This window comes from Colius striatus, chromosome Z (assembly GCF_028858725.1).
Source record: "Colius striatus isolate bColStr4 chromosome Z, bColStr4.1.hap1, whole genome shotgun sequence".
NCBI lineage: Eukaryota > Metazoa > Chordata > Aves > Coliiformes > Coliidae > Colius > Colius striatus.
The window spans coordinates 46,570,634-46,590,644 of NC_084790.1; the positions used below are offsets into that span (position 1 = coordinate 46,570,634).

The window sequence follows — 20,011 nt, forward strand, 5'->3', positions numbered from 1 at the left end:
GGTCTTCATGAAGATCACATAGTTTCAGAGAGAAACAGGAATTAACTGATCAACAGTTTGTGGGGTATAGCACGGGAACCCAGATAAAGGAAAAGAAAGTATCTGAGCTAAAAATGGTGTCCATATCCTCAAGAAATAAACTGAAAAAGTGGAACAGAGGATTATAATGGCAGGGTTGGCTGCAGGAGGAAGTTCAAGCATAAGAAAACTCCATTTTAAGAAGACTGAAGGGAATTTCGTGTGCCAGGAATTCTATAGTCAGCTTGGGTGATCTTAAGTTTAAGGTAGCAGGAGGAGAAAAAGAGTAGGAAACAAACCAGCCATCTGCTTCAGTGTATCTAGGTTGTCATTATAATACAAACCACAAATGCTTCAGGGGAAAAAATAATACTAAAAATTGAACAATAGTGGGAAACTTATCGGCTAACAACTTGCATTGTGAATGTATGGGAGGAGGGTCAACAGAGTTTTGGAATGACAGAGAAAATTATTATAAGACTGTGTTCTTTACTAAGACCACTTTGTTTTAACTCCTGATCTGTAGAGCAATGAAACTTTGTTACAGAGCACAGGTAGTGATACCTATGCTGTTAAAATGGGTAATTGTTTTTTGAATTATCATTTATAAATCGTATAAAAAAGAACAACCAAAATTAGTAAACATGTTATCAAAGTATTTAGGGTTCTCTGTACTTTCCTTAACAGCTTATAACAGTAGAGTGATTATTTTCATTAAAGCGGAAACTAGATTTTAACAGAGAAACAATAAATACTTCATAGGACTTGATCAGACATTTCCATGTAAGATATTGTTACTGTCCCAGGTAAGAAAAGAAGTACCTCTCAGCAACCAAAATGTAAGGGTCAAGTCTTCTGAAATGACTTTCTTCTTCGTATTTATAAACATGATGGCTTCAGATAAACTTCAGATAAAACCTTAAAATCTCAATACAAGCAGGACATTTTATTGTTATCATTGTCTGGCTGTTAATGAAATAATTCCAAAAAGTACAGGATATTTTTGCTGCCATCAATTTAATTCTTGATCTACATTATTGCTTAGGCTAAAATATTATCTAATAATGTACATGACCATGTTCTTGATTTTTCCTTTTCTGTATTGTTTTGCTTATATATGATAATCATCACTGCTGCCGAGGACAGAATTCTAGCATAACATACAGGTGTTACTTGAAAGAAAATGACTGATATATATTTTGATGTATCTGACGAAGCAAATCTTAAGCATATAGAATTCCAGTAACTGTAAATCAGGGAACAGACAACTGTACCAAGGGTATCATTCTTAAAAGCTGCAGTTTTATTTTACTAAATTATCTATGTCAAAAACAAATCTGTGCCTGGTGTGGAATTTCACTGCATCAAGTGTTACAATATTTTTGTTTTCATTACAAGCAGGAGAACGCATGTAAAACAAGTGTAAGAACCACGACAATAAATTAGAATATAATTTACAAAAGCAAAAATAATAAAGTAACAGTGTACCACATTAATACTGAGTATAAAATAATAAGCAACTAATCACAATAATACAAAGGTAATTTCAGTCTGTATTATTAAGGATATCTATGTGACATTCACTCCATTACAAAGTTCCTAACGAAATGGACTATTTTGGTGTGTATACACCCTCAGGGGTTAATCTCTAGACTTTTCTTTCTGTTTTGATCTTCAGTTGATAGTATTGCTCAGTGGAAGTACTGGCACCAGACTGAATTCAGTATTTCATATTCTACTATTTGATTCTAGGCCTGTCATATTTACAGCCTACACAAATAGTCTTTTAGTCACTATGTAGGAATATAACACTATTTAGCTTAGATTATACAGACAGCTACAGGGTAGCAGCAGCAATGAACTGTGCTGTGGAAACCAATTACTTTTCTTTGAATTAGGTTTCATTTTTCAGTCTTAGTCTGAAGTGTTGCTTAGTTTGTAAATCTGCATACATTCTGTTTTGTTCCCTTTAACAATACAATTCAACCTTGCTCTGGGGAGTTCTTTAAATTCCAACCTCAGTGCTGTTACGTTGTAGAGTAAACATAGGACTCCCTAGTGTTCTAGCACCAGTAAGAGAGCAAAATGTGTCTTTGGAAACAGTCTTACAATTTTAATATCCTAAGTGAGGTAAAAAAAAAAAAAGGTTCCTTTTGAATACATAGAAACCCCTTTTCTTGTTAGATGAAAAGACACATTAGTTGATAAACAAAATCATGCCCTGCAGAAATCCAGACCCTGATACAAAGAAGCCTCTTACTTAGGGAATGCCTCAGCAACCCTTTCCCTTTCATCATTATATTTTTGACCTAGCCAGGGCATGCTAGCACCAAGGTGTTTTGTCAAAAGGATACAGAAAGTCAATTCACTTAACAGAGGACTACATACTGCCTGAATCCCTATGTGCACTCCCAAAGACTAGTTCTGGTTTTTTTATCTACTGGTGTCAGTTTTACCAGGAGTTGTTTACACAGCAATGAGAGCAGCAGGTTAGCATATGTGAATATTTGCAAGCTAACCAAAAATTAATTCCACCAGTCACAGGCATATGGAAGTGGAAATACTGGCAAGAGGTAGCAGATGACAGGAATTTGACAGTCAAGAGTACGTGGGCTACACAAACTCCCGTGGATAGACTGTCAATACATTGGGAGGATTTCATAGTATGAGTCCTGTTAACAATACCTATTGTTCCATGTTAATTCACATTAGTAAATAGTATGCAGCACATCTGTCTTGTTATTGGTAAAATACACTGGAACACTTCAATCTCGTGATATTTTGAAACAATTTTTCACTGAAAAGAGTACTTTTTTTAAAAAGTGCTATTTGAGTTAGAATTTGTAACACATTATTTTTCACATAATTTTAATTGCACTACCACAAAGGAGGCATAGTTGGACACAAAAGCACATTCATCAAGTACCTGCTGCAAAATGCAAGTGTTCAAGTACAATATATTTTTATAAACAAGTCCCCATTTTCCTTATCTCCTATTGAGTCTGTTACTAAAGAGTGAATGGGAAGAGGAGCATGACAATAGCTTTTTTTACGGTAGATTCTTGAATATGACTTGTGTAAGTTTCACATTTAAAAACACAAAGTATTTGGTGAATATTAAAAATATGGTAATATGAAATAAGTGGAGTATGGCAGCAGAACAGTTAAGGCATCCAGCTGCTAATCCAGAGGCATGAGTTTGTTCTGGTCTCATGCTGAAAAGTGTTCCTTTACATATGGTCTAGCCTCAAATATGTACCTAGCCATTTCAGTTAAGGTGGCCAGACTCCATTCTAGCCATTCCTTTTCCAGTATGCCTTACTCCTGGTAGACCAACAGGTCTCTTGGCTCAAGCACACTTTTGACTTCTCATTTGAAAGGAACTTAAGATACATCCATGAGTTGTTTATTCTTTGGTTGTAATCTCTGCCCACTCAGATGTGGGCTCCTGAACTGAACAGTAACATATTATTTCTCATAAACAAATGCCCTCTGCTGTGGTATCAAGGAAAGGAACATCTGGATTCCATTTTAACTTTCAGCTTTGCAAAGAATTGTTGCTATTAAACAGTAGGCTTATCTTTTGCACTAGAAGTCCTTAGTTTTTGAGAACAAAAAGTAACATGTAAACCACATCTAGATGCCCATAAAGTTGTTTACTCTTTGTGGCTAGTGTTGTAAATTAAAATGAGCTGGAGTCAAAGTGTAATTTCCAAGCAACCTGTAGGGTAGTAGTGAAGGATCTGGCAATACATTCTTCACCACTGTTGGAGTCTGCCTCCTCCATGACACTGAAATATGTTCCTTTTCAGTAGAAATCTCACCTTCACTTATACAATGGTAAGATGGCTATAAACCTGCAACACAGATTTAATTTTGTTTAATAGCACACTTGTATTTCATGCACCACTGCAATAACTGTTGCACCTCTTAAAACTAAGTCCCTCATGGTTGTTCTATTTAGCATAACTTTATATATGGCTCACAGCAGCGTTGAGGAAATATGGATTACTCCAAAGGGTATTAGGTGGAATGAAGGAAATTTTTTTTTTTTTAAATTTCTGCTCCTTAAATAACATTTCCAAGTTCATTTTATAATTTAAAATGTGGTGCTGTGTTGTGAGATTAAATAGTTAACATTTTTAAGCTATGACTTAACGTTTGTTTGATTCTTCTTTACTTCCATAGTAGACCAAGTCATAACAGCTACATTTTTAACAGTTTAAATACAAATGGATTCAGTGTCATTGCTAAGTCCATAATAAAAATTATTTTAATGGTCCAAGGAGGTAAACAGACTATTGGATTTAGTCAAAAGAACACAAATGTTCCACAGTAAGCTATTCTATATGTGTTGTGTGGATCTTTCCAATTTGGCATGCCCTCCTTATACTGTGTCCAGCACTTTGGATTAATAAATCCCACTTCACAGAAGTTAAAATAATATTGAAATCCTGTCAGCTGGGGCTGACCAGTGGTTACATTTTCCACAGGGTAATGCATTTGCAAGGACGTCAATCTCATTCTGCTGTGTGGCTTTCTTCGATGGACATTCTTCAACATTGATAATAACAAGGCACGTTCTTGTGCTTTCCTGTGTGTCAGTGTCCTTGGCAGGTCTTGCAGCACATCTGTCTGAAGTATGCTCGACTGCAGAACTTGAACTTCAGCACCAGTGGGCAATATGCCACTTTGTTCACATCTTTGCACTCTAACAATTAAAAGCATTAAAAAGAAAAAAACCACAAATTAAAGTACAAAGAAAACTTGACATTTAACATGCTGCTTCTCTATCCATCCACCTTACTCTCTTTGTACTCTCTTTCAAGTTCAGCCTAGCATGCACAACATAACTTTTGAAGTCATAAAAATGCTTGCAGGGTTTCTGTCCCAGACTTATAGAAGTGTGCCCACTTTGCCTTGGAAGAATTATCACTTATTGGGATAAAGGATCCCTTTAGACAGCTAGGAAATGTGAGTCATTTTTCCTACAATGATTTTTATTGTTTCTTTCTCAGGATCTATTTTATACATCCATGAGAGGTTATCCAAAATCTAACACAATTCACATTACCATGCCTCTGTATGCGTAAAAACCCTTTAAATAGAATGTGCACTGGAGATAACAGGGATGAAGAATACAAATGTTATGAATAAAGGCATTAACAGCTTGAGTTCAGTGACTGGGCTGAGTGCTGGGCTTGGTGACACACATCCACAATTTCTTTTACACGGGAGGAAAAGCCATTTTTACACCTCTAATAGATATATAAGTGTGTTCTTTCATAGCCGTGTTTTCCATATATGCTGAGCTTCCTGCTTCAGCAACCCTTGTCATACTGGCAGGTAACTTTGCCAGGAAAGGAGGACAAAAAGCTCAGCCATGTGGAGGAAGAATTCTTTCTTTCCCATCCCACACAGGTTTTAAAGTGAGTTGTGGGGGTACACTTTAGAAGCACTGCTGTGATTCTTCTCTGGCTCAGTTTGATTTCTGTAGAAAGAAGGTGGGAACAGGGAAGGGTAAAGTTTGATCCATATCCAGTTCTTATTCTGATATAGCTGGAGATATAGATGCATTTGAGACCTCAGGGATACTCTGAAGTTCCATGTCTCAGAAGTTGCTGCTGCAGATTTCCTTTGCATTGGAGTAAATATTGTGATAGATGCCTGATAAGGGATTTTTAGTTAAAAGCATTTGCATGGTTCCTTCCAGACTGATTATTAAATAAAGGATCTGGCAAGGAGCTTTTCTTCATATGTAGGAAGATGGAAAAGAGGTATATGGAGATAAAAGTAAAGCCCACAAGTATGAATTACAAAAACCAAGCGATGGGAAGAATGAACTTAGATTAATTTCTCAGAAAATGATTTGTCTCAAAAGAATGCTATAAGTTTTAGTCTTTTAAGGTTGCATTTAAAACTGACTTCTTCCTACAAACTTTCTCAAATTACAACAGCTATAAAGAAAACGTGAATCGAAAAGAGATGAACTAGCAGTACTTTGACAATTTCACATTTTGCATTAATTTTGAATCTAGAAGTAAAGACCAGGATGCTGCTGCTCCAAGGCCTGACAGAACAAGTCTTTGACTCCAAGATGTCTGTAACTCAAATACCAAATAGAGAACAGACACATCAAATAGAGAAGAAAATGAGAAAGAAATGGTGAAACAAACACAATTGGCATGTACAAGCATTTAGCTGCTCCTATTTCTACATACAATCTCCTGGGACACTGTTTTTGCTCTGGTACAGGTAGTTACGGACAGTATATTCATGCTGCAGGCATACTGTAGTTGCAAGTTATGTGCAGATGAGAATTTTTAGTATTTGAATCTAGGAAAGCACAGTGAGGCTGAACTTAAAGGTATGTACTAAATAGTATTTTTGATAGTCGCAATATGCATGCTTTTAGCTAGATAAGTAGAGGTCATGAAATTATTCAAATTTTAATTTCATTAACACAGATATAGTGCTCTCATTGTTATTTCTGTACTCCACCGGCCCAATGTCTTATGTACTACTTTTCTGATTTTTTTAATTCTCAACTTGGAAAGAGAGTTGGATGCCAGGAGAAAAGACACTGGGAGTAGGTGGTTGAAACAAACGTATTTTTCTGTCAGCCATCACATATGTTCACCATGTTTCACTGAGTTTCAAAAACTCCTCCAAAAAGAGGCATATACCTTCCAGAAATATTTCAGGTCCTTGTGTTTGTGAAGAATTGGAATACAGGGGAGACAGATGGTGAATTATAAACAAAGTGAGGAAGAACAGGACCTTGATGAGAAGTAAAAAGTTCACTTGATCCCCAAAATAACCCTCATACACATTGTTTTTAATTAAAGTAAAGCCACTAACTTCATTTTTGCTGAAAGCAGGATTTTTCTTTAAGTTATTCTTCCTCTTGACTAAAACTGGCCATTTTGTTCAGGCAATGCCATTTGGACAGCAGTGAGACATTATTCTGGAAGTAATGCCCACAACCACTGTTTTAAAAATCAGTTTGGAAATAAATATGGTGGCTGTTAAAGTAGCCTATTCTTCATAGGACTGTGGGTGAATGGAAAAGGTTTAGCAGAGCCCCTTTGTTCCTAGTAACTACTGTTGAAAAGTTTCAGTAAGCTATATGTATTAAACTCTCCTTTCCTGAACTTTGTGGCTAGATCAGACAAGGTTATGATATTAAGCATCACATTACACTAATAAAATGACAGGAAGGCACTGTGCCTTCAGCTAAAGAGACTTCAAAGACAACATGCAAAATACAAACAGAACTGAAATGACATAAAATATTTTCCTGATAGTATTCAACAACTACTAACGTAATTACCATAAAGAACAACTTGACCATGTCAACTTGAAATTAAGAGGAAATAGAGGGTAAACCATGCCCACACATAACCATGCCACTTTATTACTGTCCTTATTTTGGAGAAAGTTGATATTTGTGTTTGGAAATAAAATATCATTTAACTTTTGAGCTTGGAAGGGCAGAAAGTTTCGTAGACTTATAGTCATCACATAAAGATTACTTCAGAGCACTAAACATAAAAATGGGAATTAAAATAACCCAGGAAAAATCCTACTATGAATATGTTTTGCAAATGACAACAGGGTATGATAAATGTCTTTTTAGAACTTGTAAGCTGTAATTTATTGAATCAGCAGTGTATTTCTGGGATGATTTTAGTATGCTACCATTTAATCACAGGCATCTCTGACAGACTTTTGTAACAACTTTGAATCTATGGCATGAATCTGAATGGATACAGTAGGTATTGAAGGAACACCAAATCCAGGTAGACTGAGGCATAAATTTGCCTTTAAAAAAAAAAAAAAGACATCAGATCATGTGTTCCATATAATCATGATATTAAAGTACAATGTAGTTGCAGAACTTGTGTAAAAGTTATTCTGTTATATACTGCATGGAGATCAATTGTGTTAAAAGGAGCAGTGTTAGTAATGTCACAGTCAAATACTAAAAATAACTATTATTGCTGTGCAATCGTCTTGATTTTTGGATACATGTTTTGGTAATTTTTGTTCCTTTTCTCCCTCCACACAAAATGGAATGTACTCATCTGATGAACAACATTTTATTTTATTTTATTTTATTTTAAACTTTTCGCTACCTAGCACTCCAATTCTACTTTGAAGACAGCACTTCCCAACAGGTTGACTTGGGTAATTTATGAGTTCACATCTGGAGCCTTTCATAAACATTAATAAGCTTATTTTGATATCATTATGTATCATCAAGCAAAAATATGTTATGATGAAGCTAGTTCATAGTCTGATTGCATTAGATTGTATCATGTAAAAAACACCATAATTACTTCAAACAGGCATTATAAATCCAAGAAATTAAAAGTTTATTAGAGGAAGCTGACAAGTAAATGAAAGCATAAGGATGGGCTTACTCTTAACAGCATTAAACAAATCTTTGGTCCCAGCCTTTCAATGAACATGTAATTAACTTTTTTTGCCACTATATTGTTATGTAAACTACTTATGAGGCAGGTAGAAGGCCAGTGGATGGGAAGTACATCATGCATCCCCTGCTATTATAGACATCTCCACTGAAGCAATTAGAAGACTGGAAAACTTATGACACTGAACAATAGTATTTTGTCCATGACAAAATTTGTCCATGTTTTTTTAAACAAAGAATCTGTATTTAAGCTTTTATTGACGTCAATTTTGAACTATGATGACTAATTAGAAAATACTGTAAAAAAATTAATTCACCACCTGAGAGACGACATCATGTAGACTTTTAATAACAAATTAATGCAGTAATACTGAGTATGTCACTTCACTCTTTCAGAATAAATTACACTAAGATGCTAAACTTACCTTCTGTGTTGGATATGGGAGTACTGTCACATTTACTTTCACACTGCTGCATTGATGGAGGTCTAACTGTTTCTGGACACTCGCTGGATGCTTGTCCAGTGTACGAGAGGCATTGAACTGTTCGCATCTGTTGCCCAAGACCACATTGTGCAGAACACTAAAAATAAGAAAAATAAAAAAGTGAAACAACTTAGATCCAATTTTTAAATAGCAGATAATGGGAAAGAAAACAGGAACAGTACACATGCAGAAATTTTAAAGAAGACAAGCACATGAAGAAATTTGGTTGATAGGAAAAATAATTTTCATTAAATAGTTTAGAATTTTCTTTTACAGTATATGTGAGCACTTGTCTTTAAAAGACAATAAAACACAACACAATGTTGGCTCCTTGAACAGTTCAGATTTGAGGTATAAGAATACAATTTACACTATTTCATATATCATAGTCTAACTGCATGCTTTCAAGTGAGAAATAATTTTAAAATAAAGAGGAAAAAACAAGAGTGAGAATTTAAATCTGCTAGAGAACATTTTCTAAGGAAAAAAGAAAATGTCTTTTAAATAGAAAAATTTTGCCTTTTCAAAACATTTTTTAGTTTCCATAACTAAACAGTGGTTTTAGTACAGTATCAACTAAAGATAAACATGCATCTGAACAACTTCTGTAAAATAAAAGCCAGTTTGCCTGTGATACCAAAAAAAGTATTGTCCCCTGGTTAGTTAAGTTGAAGGGTTTTATTTTCTTACTGGCATTTTTCGAATCACATTTCAATCTGAGACAAACAGGGAACAAGCTTTTGTTTCAGTCATGGGAACCACCTCTTATCCATTTTCAGCAACATCTTATCCCTAGAAGGTTCTAATGTGTAGGAGACTAAAAGCAACAAATACCTCCACAGACTATCTTACCTGACCCCAGTCTCCAGTAACCCAGCGCGGAGGAGGACATCGGCCTAAGCTACAGCGGATGCGGACTGGCGGTTTGCTTTCATCTTGGCATTGTGCAGGTGGAAAAGTTTTTAAAAGATCGCTGCTTTTGCACAGAACAATTCGGTGTTTGAATCCTGGGCCACACTTTGGAGTGCACTAAAAAGATATCGATATAAATACTATACTATAAATCTCAGCAAAAAGTCAATAGAAGTGTCAGAACCATTACTATGGAAAGCAGGAGAATAAATTTATGGTCTTAGAATTAACCTATAATCACAGTTTTCCAGAGATGACTATGACATTTTAAAATGTTTAGAAACACAAACAAGCTGAGTGATGATTTATTACATTCAAGTTTGAATCTGATAAAAGTACATGCTTTTTGATATTTATGTCTAGGCTATGGTGCTAAGTGAGGTTTAACAAAGGCACTTCGCTTCAAAGTAAAAAGGTCTGCCAGTTGTGGCACTATGGTGAAAAAAACTTGGGTGTATACTTTAGAAATTACAAGTAGAACTCCCTGTTCTTAATATGACCTTAGTAGCATGCAAAATGGAGAAAAGAACAGTACTAACAAAATTAAAACTCAAGACTTCTCCAAATCCGTCCTTCTTCAACATATGAGATTTTGCAGGCACAGTTTTAGAATTCCCTCTTGGCATGTCAACCTTTATCCCATAATCATATCTGTACTATCTGGACCAGAAGCAGCTTCTGATAACATAAACCTTACATACAGGTTATGCTAAATATGGCAGGAATGGAACTGCCTTTCATATGAAAGCAGCTATAGAGACAAAACATTATCTAGGAAATAATACTACATGGAACTGAAGCAATATTGAAGAGGTTGTACAGCAAGGCCTCCCACATATCCAAAAAGGTCAGTATGTAACTGGGGAAAAAAGAAAAATCTCCAGGATTCATTTTCACAAAAATGACTTGAGAGATTCAAACTTTACTGTTGCATGCCTAATCGTGAAGCATCTCTTCCTAACTTAAAGAAATTCTGAAACTTCCACAATGCAATGTAAGGTATCAATATTCCCTGCACAAATGTAAAGATGTGATTATATACCTTATGGCAAGATCTTTTAAGAAAATCTCTCAGTGCAAGGCACCTAAACTACCCAATACAAAATGGACAAGTTTATAGTAAATCTCATCTCCCACTTAGATTTAGGATCTTAAACTGAGCTGTGAAGAGATGGGTTCTCCATTTGAAGTTTATGATCTAGAACTGCAAAACAGATGTATAATCACTCTCCTTAAAATTTAAACTTTCACATCCTGTTCTATCAAGGTACTGCCTCCTTATCTATAGTAGTTCAGTGTTCAGAATTCTGGTACAGAATAGACAATTGTCCCCACACTTGAAGGGGCCTTAACCCTAAATCTGTGTACCCTAAGTACCTGTCTACTAGGAGGGAAGGAAGAGAAGCAAGAATAGTAATGCTAAACAGAGACCAAAAAGAATGACAATGACTATGTGAAGTCTTCAGCATCATGATCATGACTCCTCAGTTCTGGTCCAAATTCCATGGAATGTTGTGTGTATTTTCTCCCACAAATATTTCATTTATAAGTAGGAACTAGAAGCAAGTGCCCCTTCCTAGCCAAGTGCTTAGAAACCCCTTGTGCTCAATTTGTTCTTCTCAGTGACTGAATATTCTGTTAAAAGCAAACAGAAAGACAAGATTGAAAGGATCTTGTCAAAATGTCAAAACCCAATGTGCTTATGCTGTTTTGTAATCTGTAAGATGTGTTAATAAATAAGCAAGAGCTTGAGAACCAAAATTTGAGTAAGTTCACTCAATTTTAGTCTTACTTGAAGACATATTCTTTCATCTATGTCTAAGCTGCCGAGAAAAACCTTCTTTCAGCTACCGGTTCTAGAAGAAAACAATGTCCCCTAAAAACCCACATTTTTGAGTCAAAATTCCACTAAATAAGATGGACTACAACTCAGTCCCCAGAAATGAAAGTGAAGTAAGTAAATGAGTTGCCTACAATAACATTGATCCACAGAATTTAACAAAATTCTATTTCTCCAAAGCAAATGCATGACGAAGTACCCAAGCAAAACCAGGGAGAAGTGTCCTCCATTAGTAAATGCTTCTAGAATTTTTTCCGTACTCAGTGGAAGTCACGATTAACGGTAATATGAATGCAAAGTAAATATGCTTGTCTGACAAGGCTCTTCTCAAGAAACCCTTAGATTATTTTTTGCTGATTTACTATTTATTGTGGGCAGAATAATTTAGCCAGAGCTCAGCTATTGCAAAGTATGAAAAATTCATTAATGTTACCTGAGAATGACTACATCCTGTTGGGAAAGACATTGTTAGTTGCTAGTACTGTTAGAAAAATTACTACTTGATAAAAGCACTTCTACATTCCCTTAAGGATGTTACTTAATCTTGATGTTTACAAAATGGTTTTTTTTGTTTATTTGACGAAAAAGATACAGAATTTCTTGTTAATTATCATTGGAAACTAAGAAAAATCGTGTAATTATATTGATGCTCAATAAGTGCATTAACATGAAGAAGAGTTCTAATTGTTTAATTTGTACCACGTGCTGTATCTTTTGAGTTTGAAACCAAAATCTTAGACCTGAATTCCAGAGAACAGTAGCAAGGTTTGCATTGGCTTCAACGAACACAGTATTCAACTCTTTGCTTTTTGAGCTCACTCTTGTTTTCATTTTCATGCTTCTGTCAGAAAATTATTTAAATACATCTATAAAAATTTTTACATGTAGATTACTAGAAGAATTTGATACATTTTGTTTCTGAGACTCTCAGGAAAAAAGAAAAAAAAAAAGGATATTTTTCTCAATATATTAAAATGGAATCATCAGTCAAGACAGTTTGCCAAGCTACACCAAGCAATTCATATAAAAAAGAAGTTGGCACTTTTTCATAATCCTGATTAAATACCACAACAACAAGAAGCTTAGCAGAGCTTGAAACTAAAGACTGGAAAGATTTTATTCAAAATTATAACATGCTCCTGCTGTAGAAAAAGACTGTGCATTGTCTCACACCCCTCATATGAAATACTGTCTAACAGTAAGGTAAAAAAATACTGTTCTGCATGTAGAACAATACATACTTTAAGATTCAATGTGCCATTTCTAGGTTCCTTGAGGTTCTGATCTACACTGAGAAAAGCTGCTGAAAGAAACTGCTTTTCTACAGGTTTCAGGAGATAAAGCCAACAAGGTTTTTTTCTAGAATTGATTCAGAAATATGTTATCTTAAACCGAACAAAAGCAGAGACAGATTGAGGTACAGTCTGGGAGTGACGTATTAAGAAAACCTGGTATAGACAACAGGAGTTTCAAAATATAAGCAAAAGCATCTGCCTCATAACAAAATCAAAATATTTCTGAAGTTCACATTTATTTTAGAAGATTTTTCTTTGATATAAAGGCTCAATGAAATGGTATTTCATAACTTCTTACAGAACAAAACCAGCTGAACAGTATAGCAAACGGACACTTCTTTCTTTTCTCAAAAAAAAAAAAAAAATCTACAGAAGTATTTTCTTCAGTTATGAACAGATGGAAACAAGTGTGAAATTCAGACAGCAAAGAGATGAACAATAATAACTTCCATGGCAGCTCACAGCACTGTAATTTAACACACAGACATTACTACTTCAGGTCTAATGCTTAGACTATTATTAACCAACAACGGATTGAGTCTCCATCCTTTGAGATACTAAGAAGCTGTTTGGAAATGGTTCTAGGTAACTGGCTCTAGGTGTAGGACAAGATGACTATCAGAGGTCAACCCCTACCTCAATCAAACATTCTGTGATTTCGTTAACTATAGCACCTGTATTAACAAGTTATGGTAAGAGTTGTTCTGTAGCACTTCTGTGTGTGCTCACAGGGATCCCAGTAGGCTTTCTTTTCTATGCTTTGATTTTCCAGAGACTGTAACAACTTTTGGAATTATAAGTATCTTCGCATATAAGACATCTATGTAAATACAGGCACACCAACCATTTTTTTGTTACCTGATGACATACCATTTACTTTGAATGAAAGACTGTTTAAAGGTAAGCAAGTACACCGAAACTAAGACATAATGAACCATGGGTGTATCATCGGTAGATCATTTCACTTTATTCTCCTTCCAGTTTTTTAGACAAGGAAATGGAACAGTTCCAATCTGTCTGAGCATCAGTAAAGTATTTGAAAGAGCGATGACCAGTGGGTAAAGATTAGGATTTGTGAGATGCTACCTGCAAAAGCCGTCTAGAATCAGTCATAGGGCTGATTTGATTCATATTTCTTTCCAATCTACTTAATGATGTTCATATAAGAGTAATTTTAGTAGTTTGGTGCTTCTGAAATTACCAAAAGTAGCAGACAGTACTAGTAAGTAACTGACCTTAATGCTACAGAGGTATGCTATTCAAAAAGAACTGAACAACCATGAAAGCATTAATAATTGAAATGAAATGAATTTTGGCAGCATGACATGCAAGAGCATGTATTTTAAAAAAAAGTAAAAGAAAAAAAAGTGAAATAGACGTTAAAGATCTGGATATATTAACAGAGTGTAAAGTAACTTTACGTAATCGGTATTTGATAGCTGTGGAACAGAAGCAGCTTCTTTAGGATATGTAGGTTATGTAGGTTATGAGTATTTTCAGTAGAAGCAGGAAACAAAAGAATGAGGCACATGTGAAACCTCCCTTGGAAAAATATATGTATTTAACCCTAGTGATCCATTCCCAGAAAGACAACTTCAAACTGAAATATGGAAGCAGAATGTGATTAAGATTAATTAATTTCTGATGAATAATAGCTGGAAAGGAAGTCAGGCTGTTTCAGATAACAAGAGAAAACAGTTATAAACTGGCATGGAAGTAGAATATTAGAACACACCTTGTAATTAAAAGATCCACATTCAGGAATAGTTTCCTAAGAAGCAGTGGAACAATCTCTCATATTACCTAATTTTAAAACATAGTGTAACCAATTTATAAAAGCAATTATATAATGTGGCTGGAGTTGACAGCAAGGATACAGACATGGAAACTCAGGGAACCCTAAGCTGTAAGTACTCCAAAGGCTATCTTGAGATGAAAACAGGGGTGAGAAGGGAATCTAACACAGCAAAGATCTAAAAAAGTATAGACATTTTTGCACTCTGATTTACATGTGATGCTGTCCCATTCAAAGCTATCTCTCTTTCCTAGCAGCTGTACTGGTTCACATTCTTCAAAGTTATTATTTGAATAAGCATAAGGTATAGTATAACCTTGATTTACAGTATCATAGATATCACCATATTTAATGAAAGATATTTCTTTAATAAAGAAAATATCAGCTTTCATGCGTGCCTCTCAAAGTATACTGCTAAGAAAGGTGATGCTCTAACATCAGCATGGTTACTTCAGAAAAGATTTTTAAAAAGCAATTTATTGTGGCTTCTGATGTTGTAAACACATCTCTACTTAGCAGCTCTTTTCCTGTTCAAAAACCAATGGAAATTCCAGAAAATCATCTCATGCCATATGTCTATTTTAGGAGGAGTTTTTTTGTTTCACTGGAGTTCTTTTACTATTTTACTATTCTATTTTGTATTTTACCACGATTAAGAAAAAAAAGGTCAGCATTTGACAAAACAACAGAACTGTCAACATGGAAAGAAAAATGAAGAAAATTGCTTTAATAATAAACCTATGAGGTTCTGAACTTCTTATTAATCCTTTACTTAGGAGGCAGAGATAGAAAATATACTAATAGCCAGTGACTACTCTTGACTCCATTATTATCCATGAGCTAACACAGCAAAATTTGCTTACTTCTGACCAGTCCAAAGCGACCCACTGTGGTGGACAGGACTGATTGTTACAGGGCTCTTTTTCAATAGGCCGGTGTGTTAAACAGTTGGTATTGTCCAGTGTTTCCTCCTCAGAAGGTCCGATCTTTCTGATACAGAGAACTGTTCGTGAGCGCATTCCTCCATCACAGGTCTTGCTGCATTCTGACCAGTCCCCTATAAACCACCTGGACCAAAAAAGTTATGAGACTCAGTGCACTTCTGAAGCAGAGTAGATAATTGCACAAACTCAGAATCCAAACAGTTCAAATTCCTAAACCTAAATCATTGTTAACAATACATGTATTCACAGTGAAATTAAGTAGAAACTTATGGGTCTTTTTACTGGACACATTAATTTATACCTTACTACAATCATATCTTCCAAAAATAATACTACTTAGTATTTTTCTAGAGCAGCAATTTCCAGCTTAGGCTATAGTAGTTAGAAAGGAGTGCTTAGCCTCACAAAACTGTAGCTATTTAAGTAGATTTGTACTAAACTCACCAGGAATTATTTCTCTAAATCTGGCTTGTGACTGGAAATGTTTGGGAACCACTGCTGTAGGTTACAGCACAACTTAAAAATAAAGATGGTTGACTCTCCAGTATCACTGCAATAAAATAATTTTACCTCAAAATTGGGCTGAGAGTTAACTCTCATCTGATTATGAAACATTTCTAGACTTTTTTTTTTATAAAAGGCTCCACTGAAACATAAAATATTTTTACTTATTAAAGCAAACACTAGTAAAATATGAATGAATCATATTTTAAAAACCCAAATATTTTAAATCAACAAAGCAACAAATACTTTAAATTTTTAGAGAACTGCATTAGCTTCTGGAGGGAATTTATGGATGCTTGTATGTACATAGTAGAAGTCAGTACTTTCATTTTTATGTGTTGCCACAGAGAACAAAGCAATTGTTTTTTCCCTGTTGATGAATGGTTAATGTAGCTCAATTCAATGCAAATATCTCTTCACATTGTCATGCATATTTGGTCTTCAATATTTTGTATATTGATTGTATACACTTTCCTGAATCACTCTGGCGAAGTCTAGTATATGCTACCACATGTTGCCAACACGCCAAAAATGCCAGGCATACCAGTTTCTGTGGATATTCCTGCAGGTATGCTCTGAGTTGTTTCTTTTAAGATTTGCTCTTTTCTGAAGTCTGAGTCCAAAAAAAGTGCTGCTATTCTGTCCTGTGTTACAGAATGTGTAATATATTCTAATATAAACCTAGATCAATGCAGAAATGCAAATATGCAATATTCTGTTGCTAATTTCCCAGCAAAAGAGGATTAATTTACTGATCTTCACCACCAAAGTTACCATAGAATCATAGAGGGTAGGGAGAATTAGAAGCTCTTCAGAGCTTTGGAGAGGCTGAAGCATTAACTTTTGTTGGTACTATGATTTGCTCAAGTGCACCATCACGTTTTATGTTTATATTGTAGGATAGACAGTACCACTCATAATGCATAGAACTATGAGAAACTCTTGAAACCTGGAACTTCAGGAGTCATTTACTGTAATAACAAACAAAAACAGTGCAAACAAACATTGTCCTTGCTGCTGCTCAGGGACATCAAATACAATATAAGTGGCATTCAGTTCTAGAAAGATTAACACTTTCATAACCTTTTGTATACACCACAAGGAAAGTGGAATTGTGTTAATTAAAAAAGAAAATATTTGCCCTCTCTTTGTAAAGAGTAAGTCTTACTGGGTGATAAATCTTCCAGCCAAACGGATCAAATTTGTTTGGATAACTATCTGTTATTTGAATAGTCTTCTCCTAGACTAACAGCATCATGAATCAGGAACCCTTCCTTAGGAGTGTGGCACTCTGTATTCACCCTGTGGGTAACATCAGAATGGAGGCAGATGTGGGCTGAACTGCTCCGACACATTCAAGCAGATGCTGATTAATACACACTACACACTTTCTGAATTTTGGTGACTTGAGTTTCACTATGTTCCATCAATCTCACTGCTGTACTGGATGGAGAATCCAGAAGTGTTAGGATCTTGTTTTGTTTTCTAAATGTCAGTGCAAAAGCTAAAAAATCAACTAGTTTGGAATAACTATGTTAACACTACTTTTTAAAGTGCTAATTTGTTAATAGTTAAGCCACACATGGGAAGAGATAGAGGTGGGTTTGGTAAGAATGAACTGACAAAGTATGACTGCTTCCAACATTCTTCTCACATATACATGGTGTGAGAGTTCAGTGCATTTACAGTTAAGCTGAACAGTGTTATATCCTTGAAGGGTGAGCATTTGTCTACACGTAGACTGTGGGGCCAATGCTTTAGATCCAGTTTAGACCTGTTTGTGAGACAGCACATTCACATTCAAACACACTCAAGGTGAGAGCAGTGGAATGGCTTCACTTCTGTTTGTGTCAAATAAGAATGATATGTGACGCAGAAGGAGTAAAGTAGAAGACACTGCTTGGCCATCCTGTAACCAGTAACCACACCAGGGAATCAATTGATACTCTAAGAAGAAACTGAAGACCTGTTGGGATTGTACTGTATTATAGTCTTGTCTCATTCCTCCCCATGTCCTTCATGCTACGATTTCACAGTTTCTAAGAGACGCTTAAAAGAGACCACAGTATTTCTTTATTGTGCAACATCTACATTTATTCAACACTATCTATTTTCAAGGCAAATTAGAACATAGCTATAGATTATCACCCAACGTAAACTAACCAGAGCTTGTGAATCAATAAGCTGCTGCATCCCTTCCATTTTTTCCGTAAGTTTTATTTGTCTCAAAACATAAGAAGGAGCAAAGCTATTTCTAAACAGCTTTTGTAGCAAGATTAAGCTCTGCTACAGGTCCTTGCCAAACTTAATTTTTGAGCAAATGAGCTGCTGTGTTTTTAATTATCTTTTCAATATGTAGCATATAGTTATCTTTTAAATTAAAACTAAATAGACATAACAAAGATGGCACTTAAATTAAAGGGATACAGCATTACTGTACTACAATAAATATCTTGGAGACAAAACTGTTTGACAAAACTATTTCAGTAAATGGCTCAATCTACTAAGCAGTTTTTATGTTTTATATTTCTCATATTAATCCGAATTTTAATATAATATACTTTAAAAATTAACAAACATTTAGCATGTACTATAAATGCCTACTGCAAAGTTAGTCTCACCTGAAGATTCTTCTGTCATTGCTGGCTTAAGAACGGTCCCCAGCTTTACTCTGAGTTCTAGTAATCATATCTGACACATCCGAAGAAACTGCTTTGCCAGTATCTTTTTAGTTACAATGTCTGAGCTGCTTGGTGTAATTTAAATGCCAACACTCTCCAGTCAAATCAGGCCTACTCTAGGTCAAAGTATGCATTTTCCAGGGCTGATTTCATAGAATGATAGAATGGTAGGGGTTGGAAGGGACCTTTAGAGATCATCTAGTCCAACCCCCCTGCAGAAGCAGGTTCACCTAGATCAGGTCGCATAAAAACATGTCCAGGCGGGTCCTGAAGAACTCCAAGGAAGGAGACTCCACAACCGCCCTGGGCAGCCTGTGCCACTGCTCCATCACCTGAACAGCGAAATAGTTTTTTCTTATATTTAAATGGAACTTTAAGAAGAACAAGAAACTGTAACCAAAAACCAAAATTAAATATCCTATCTGGTAAGACAGGAATTTTATACACATTTAGTCAACAGGACTTAAGACTTCTCTATCTATGCAAAACAAGTCCATCTTAGTGATTAAAGACTTACTCAGGTGGGCAAGGCTCAACGTTGCAGGCTCTTTGGTTTTCTGGAAGCTTACTGTCAGGGTCACAGTAGTTGTTTTGTACAATGGAGTTGTCATCCAGCCTTTTACACACCACCTCTTGTTTCTGCATACCTTATGATCAAAGGAAACACCAGTAATTAATCATTCCTGCTCTACTTGAATAAAAGTGTACTTCACCTATTGGTAAATAATCCTGCTATCGCACTTTAATTGATGGACTGCTGCATGGTTGTGAATTCAAATTGACTGAATGCCCTCTGACCACAATAAATATTTCATTTTCTTGCAAATTTAGGCCACACCACTAAGAGAGGATTTTAAATTCCTGTTGTTTTCTAAAACAAAGGGAACATATTAATAGATTTATAAACAGATTGTTTTTATTTGTATATTGCACAAAATCCATTTTCTATCTACTCTCCTCTCCAAGTAAAAAGACTCTTAAATTTCCAAACAAAACATCACCAAATAGAATGTCGTCACACTTCAATGCAGAATTATTGTTTATGTGCTCTGGTTTAAAATAAACCAGGAACAGTGTTGCATTTTTACACATGTCATCCT

The 20,011-nt window shown here is 35.3% G+C and overlaps 1 protein-coding gene across 1 annotated transcript in view; it reads right to left on the reverse strand.

Moving 5' to 3' along the window:
• Positions 1-4,303: 4,303 nt before the first annotated feature.
• Positions 4,304-20,011, reverse strand: part of ADAMTS6 (ADAM metallopeptidase with thrombospondin type 1 motif 6) — a 139,578-nt gene continuing 123,870 nt past the window's right edge. The window contains exons 21-25 of the mRNA XM_062018097.1: positions 19,429-19,558; positions 15,646-15,850; positions 9,793-9,969; positions 8,881-9,037; positions 4,304-4,729 (exon numbers count right to left, since the gene is read on the reverse strand). Of these exons, the coding sequence (XP_061874081.1) occupies positions 4,620-4,729; positions 8,881-9,037; positions 9,793-9,969; positions 15,646-15,850; positions 19,429-19,558 (779 nt within the window). The 3' untranslated portion in view covers positions 4,304-4,619. The remainder of the gene's footprint in view (positions 4,730-8,880; positions 9,038-9,792; positions 9,970-15,645; positions 15,851-19,428; positions 19,559-20,011) is intronic.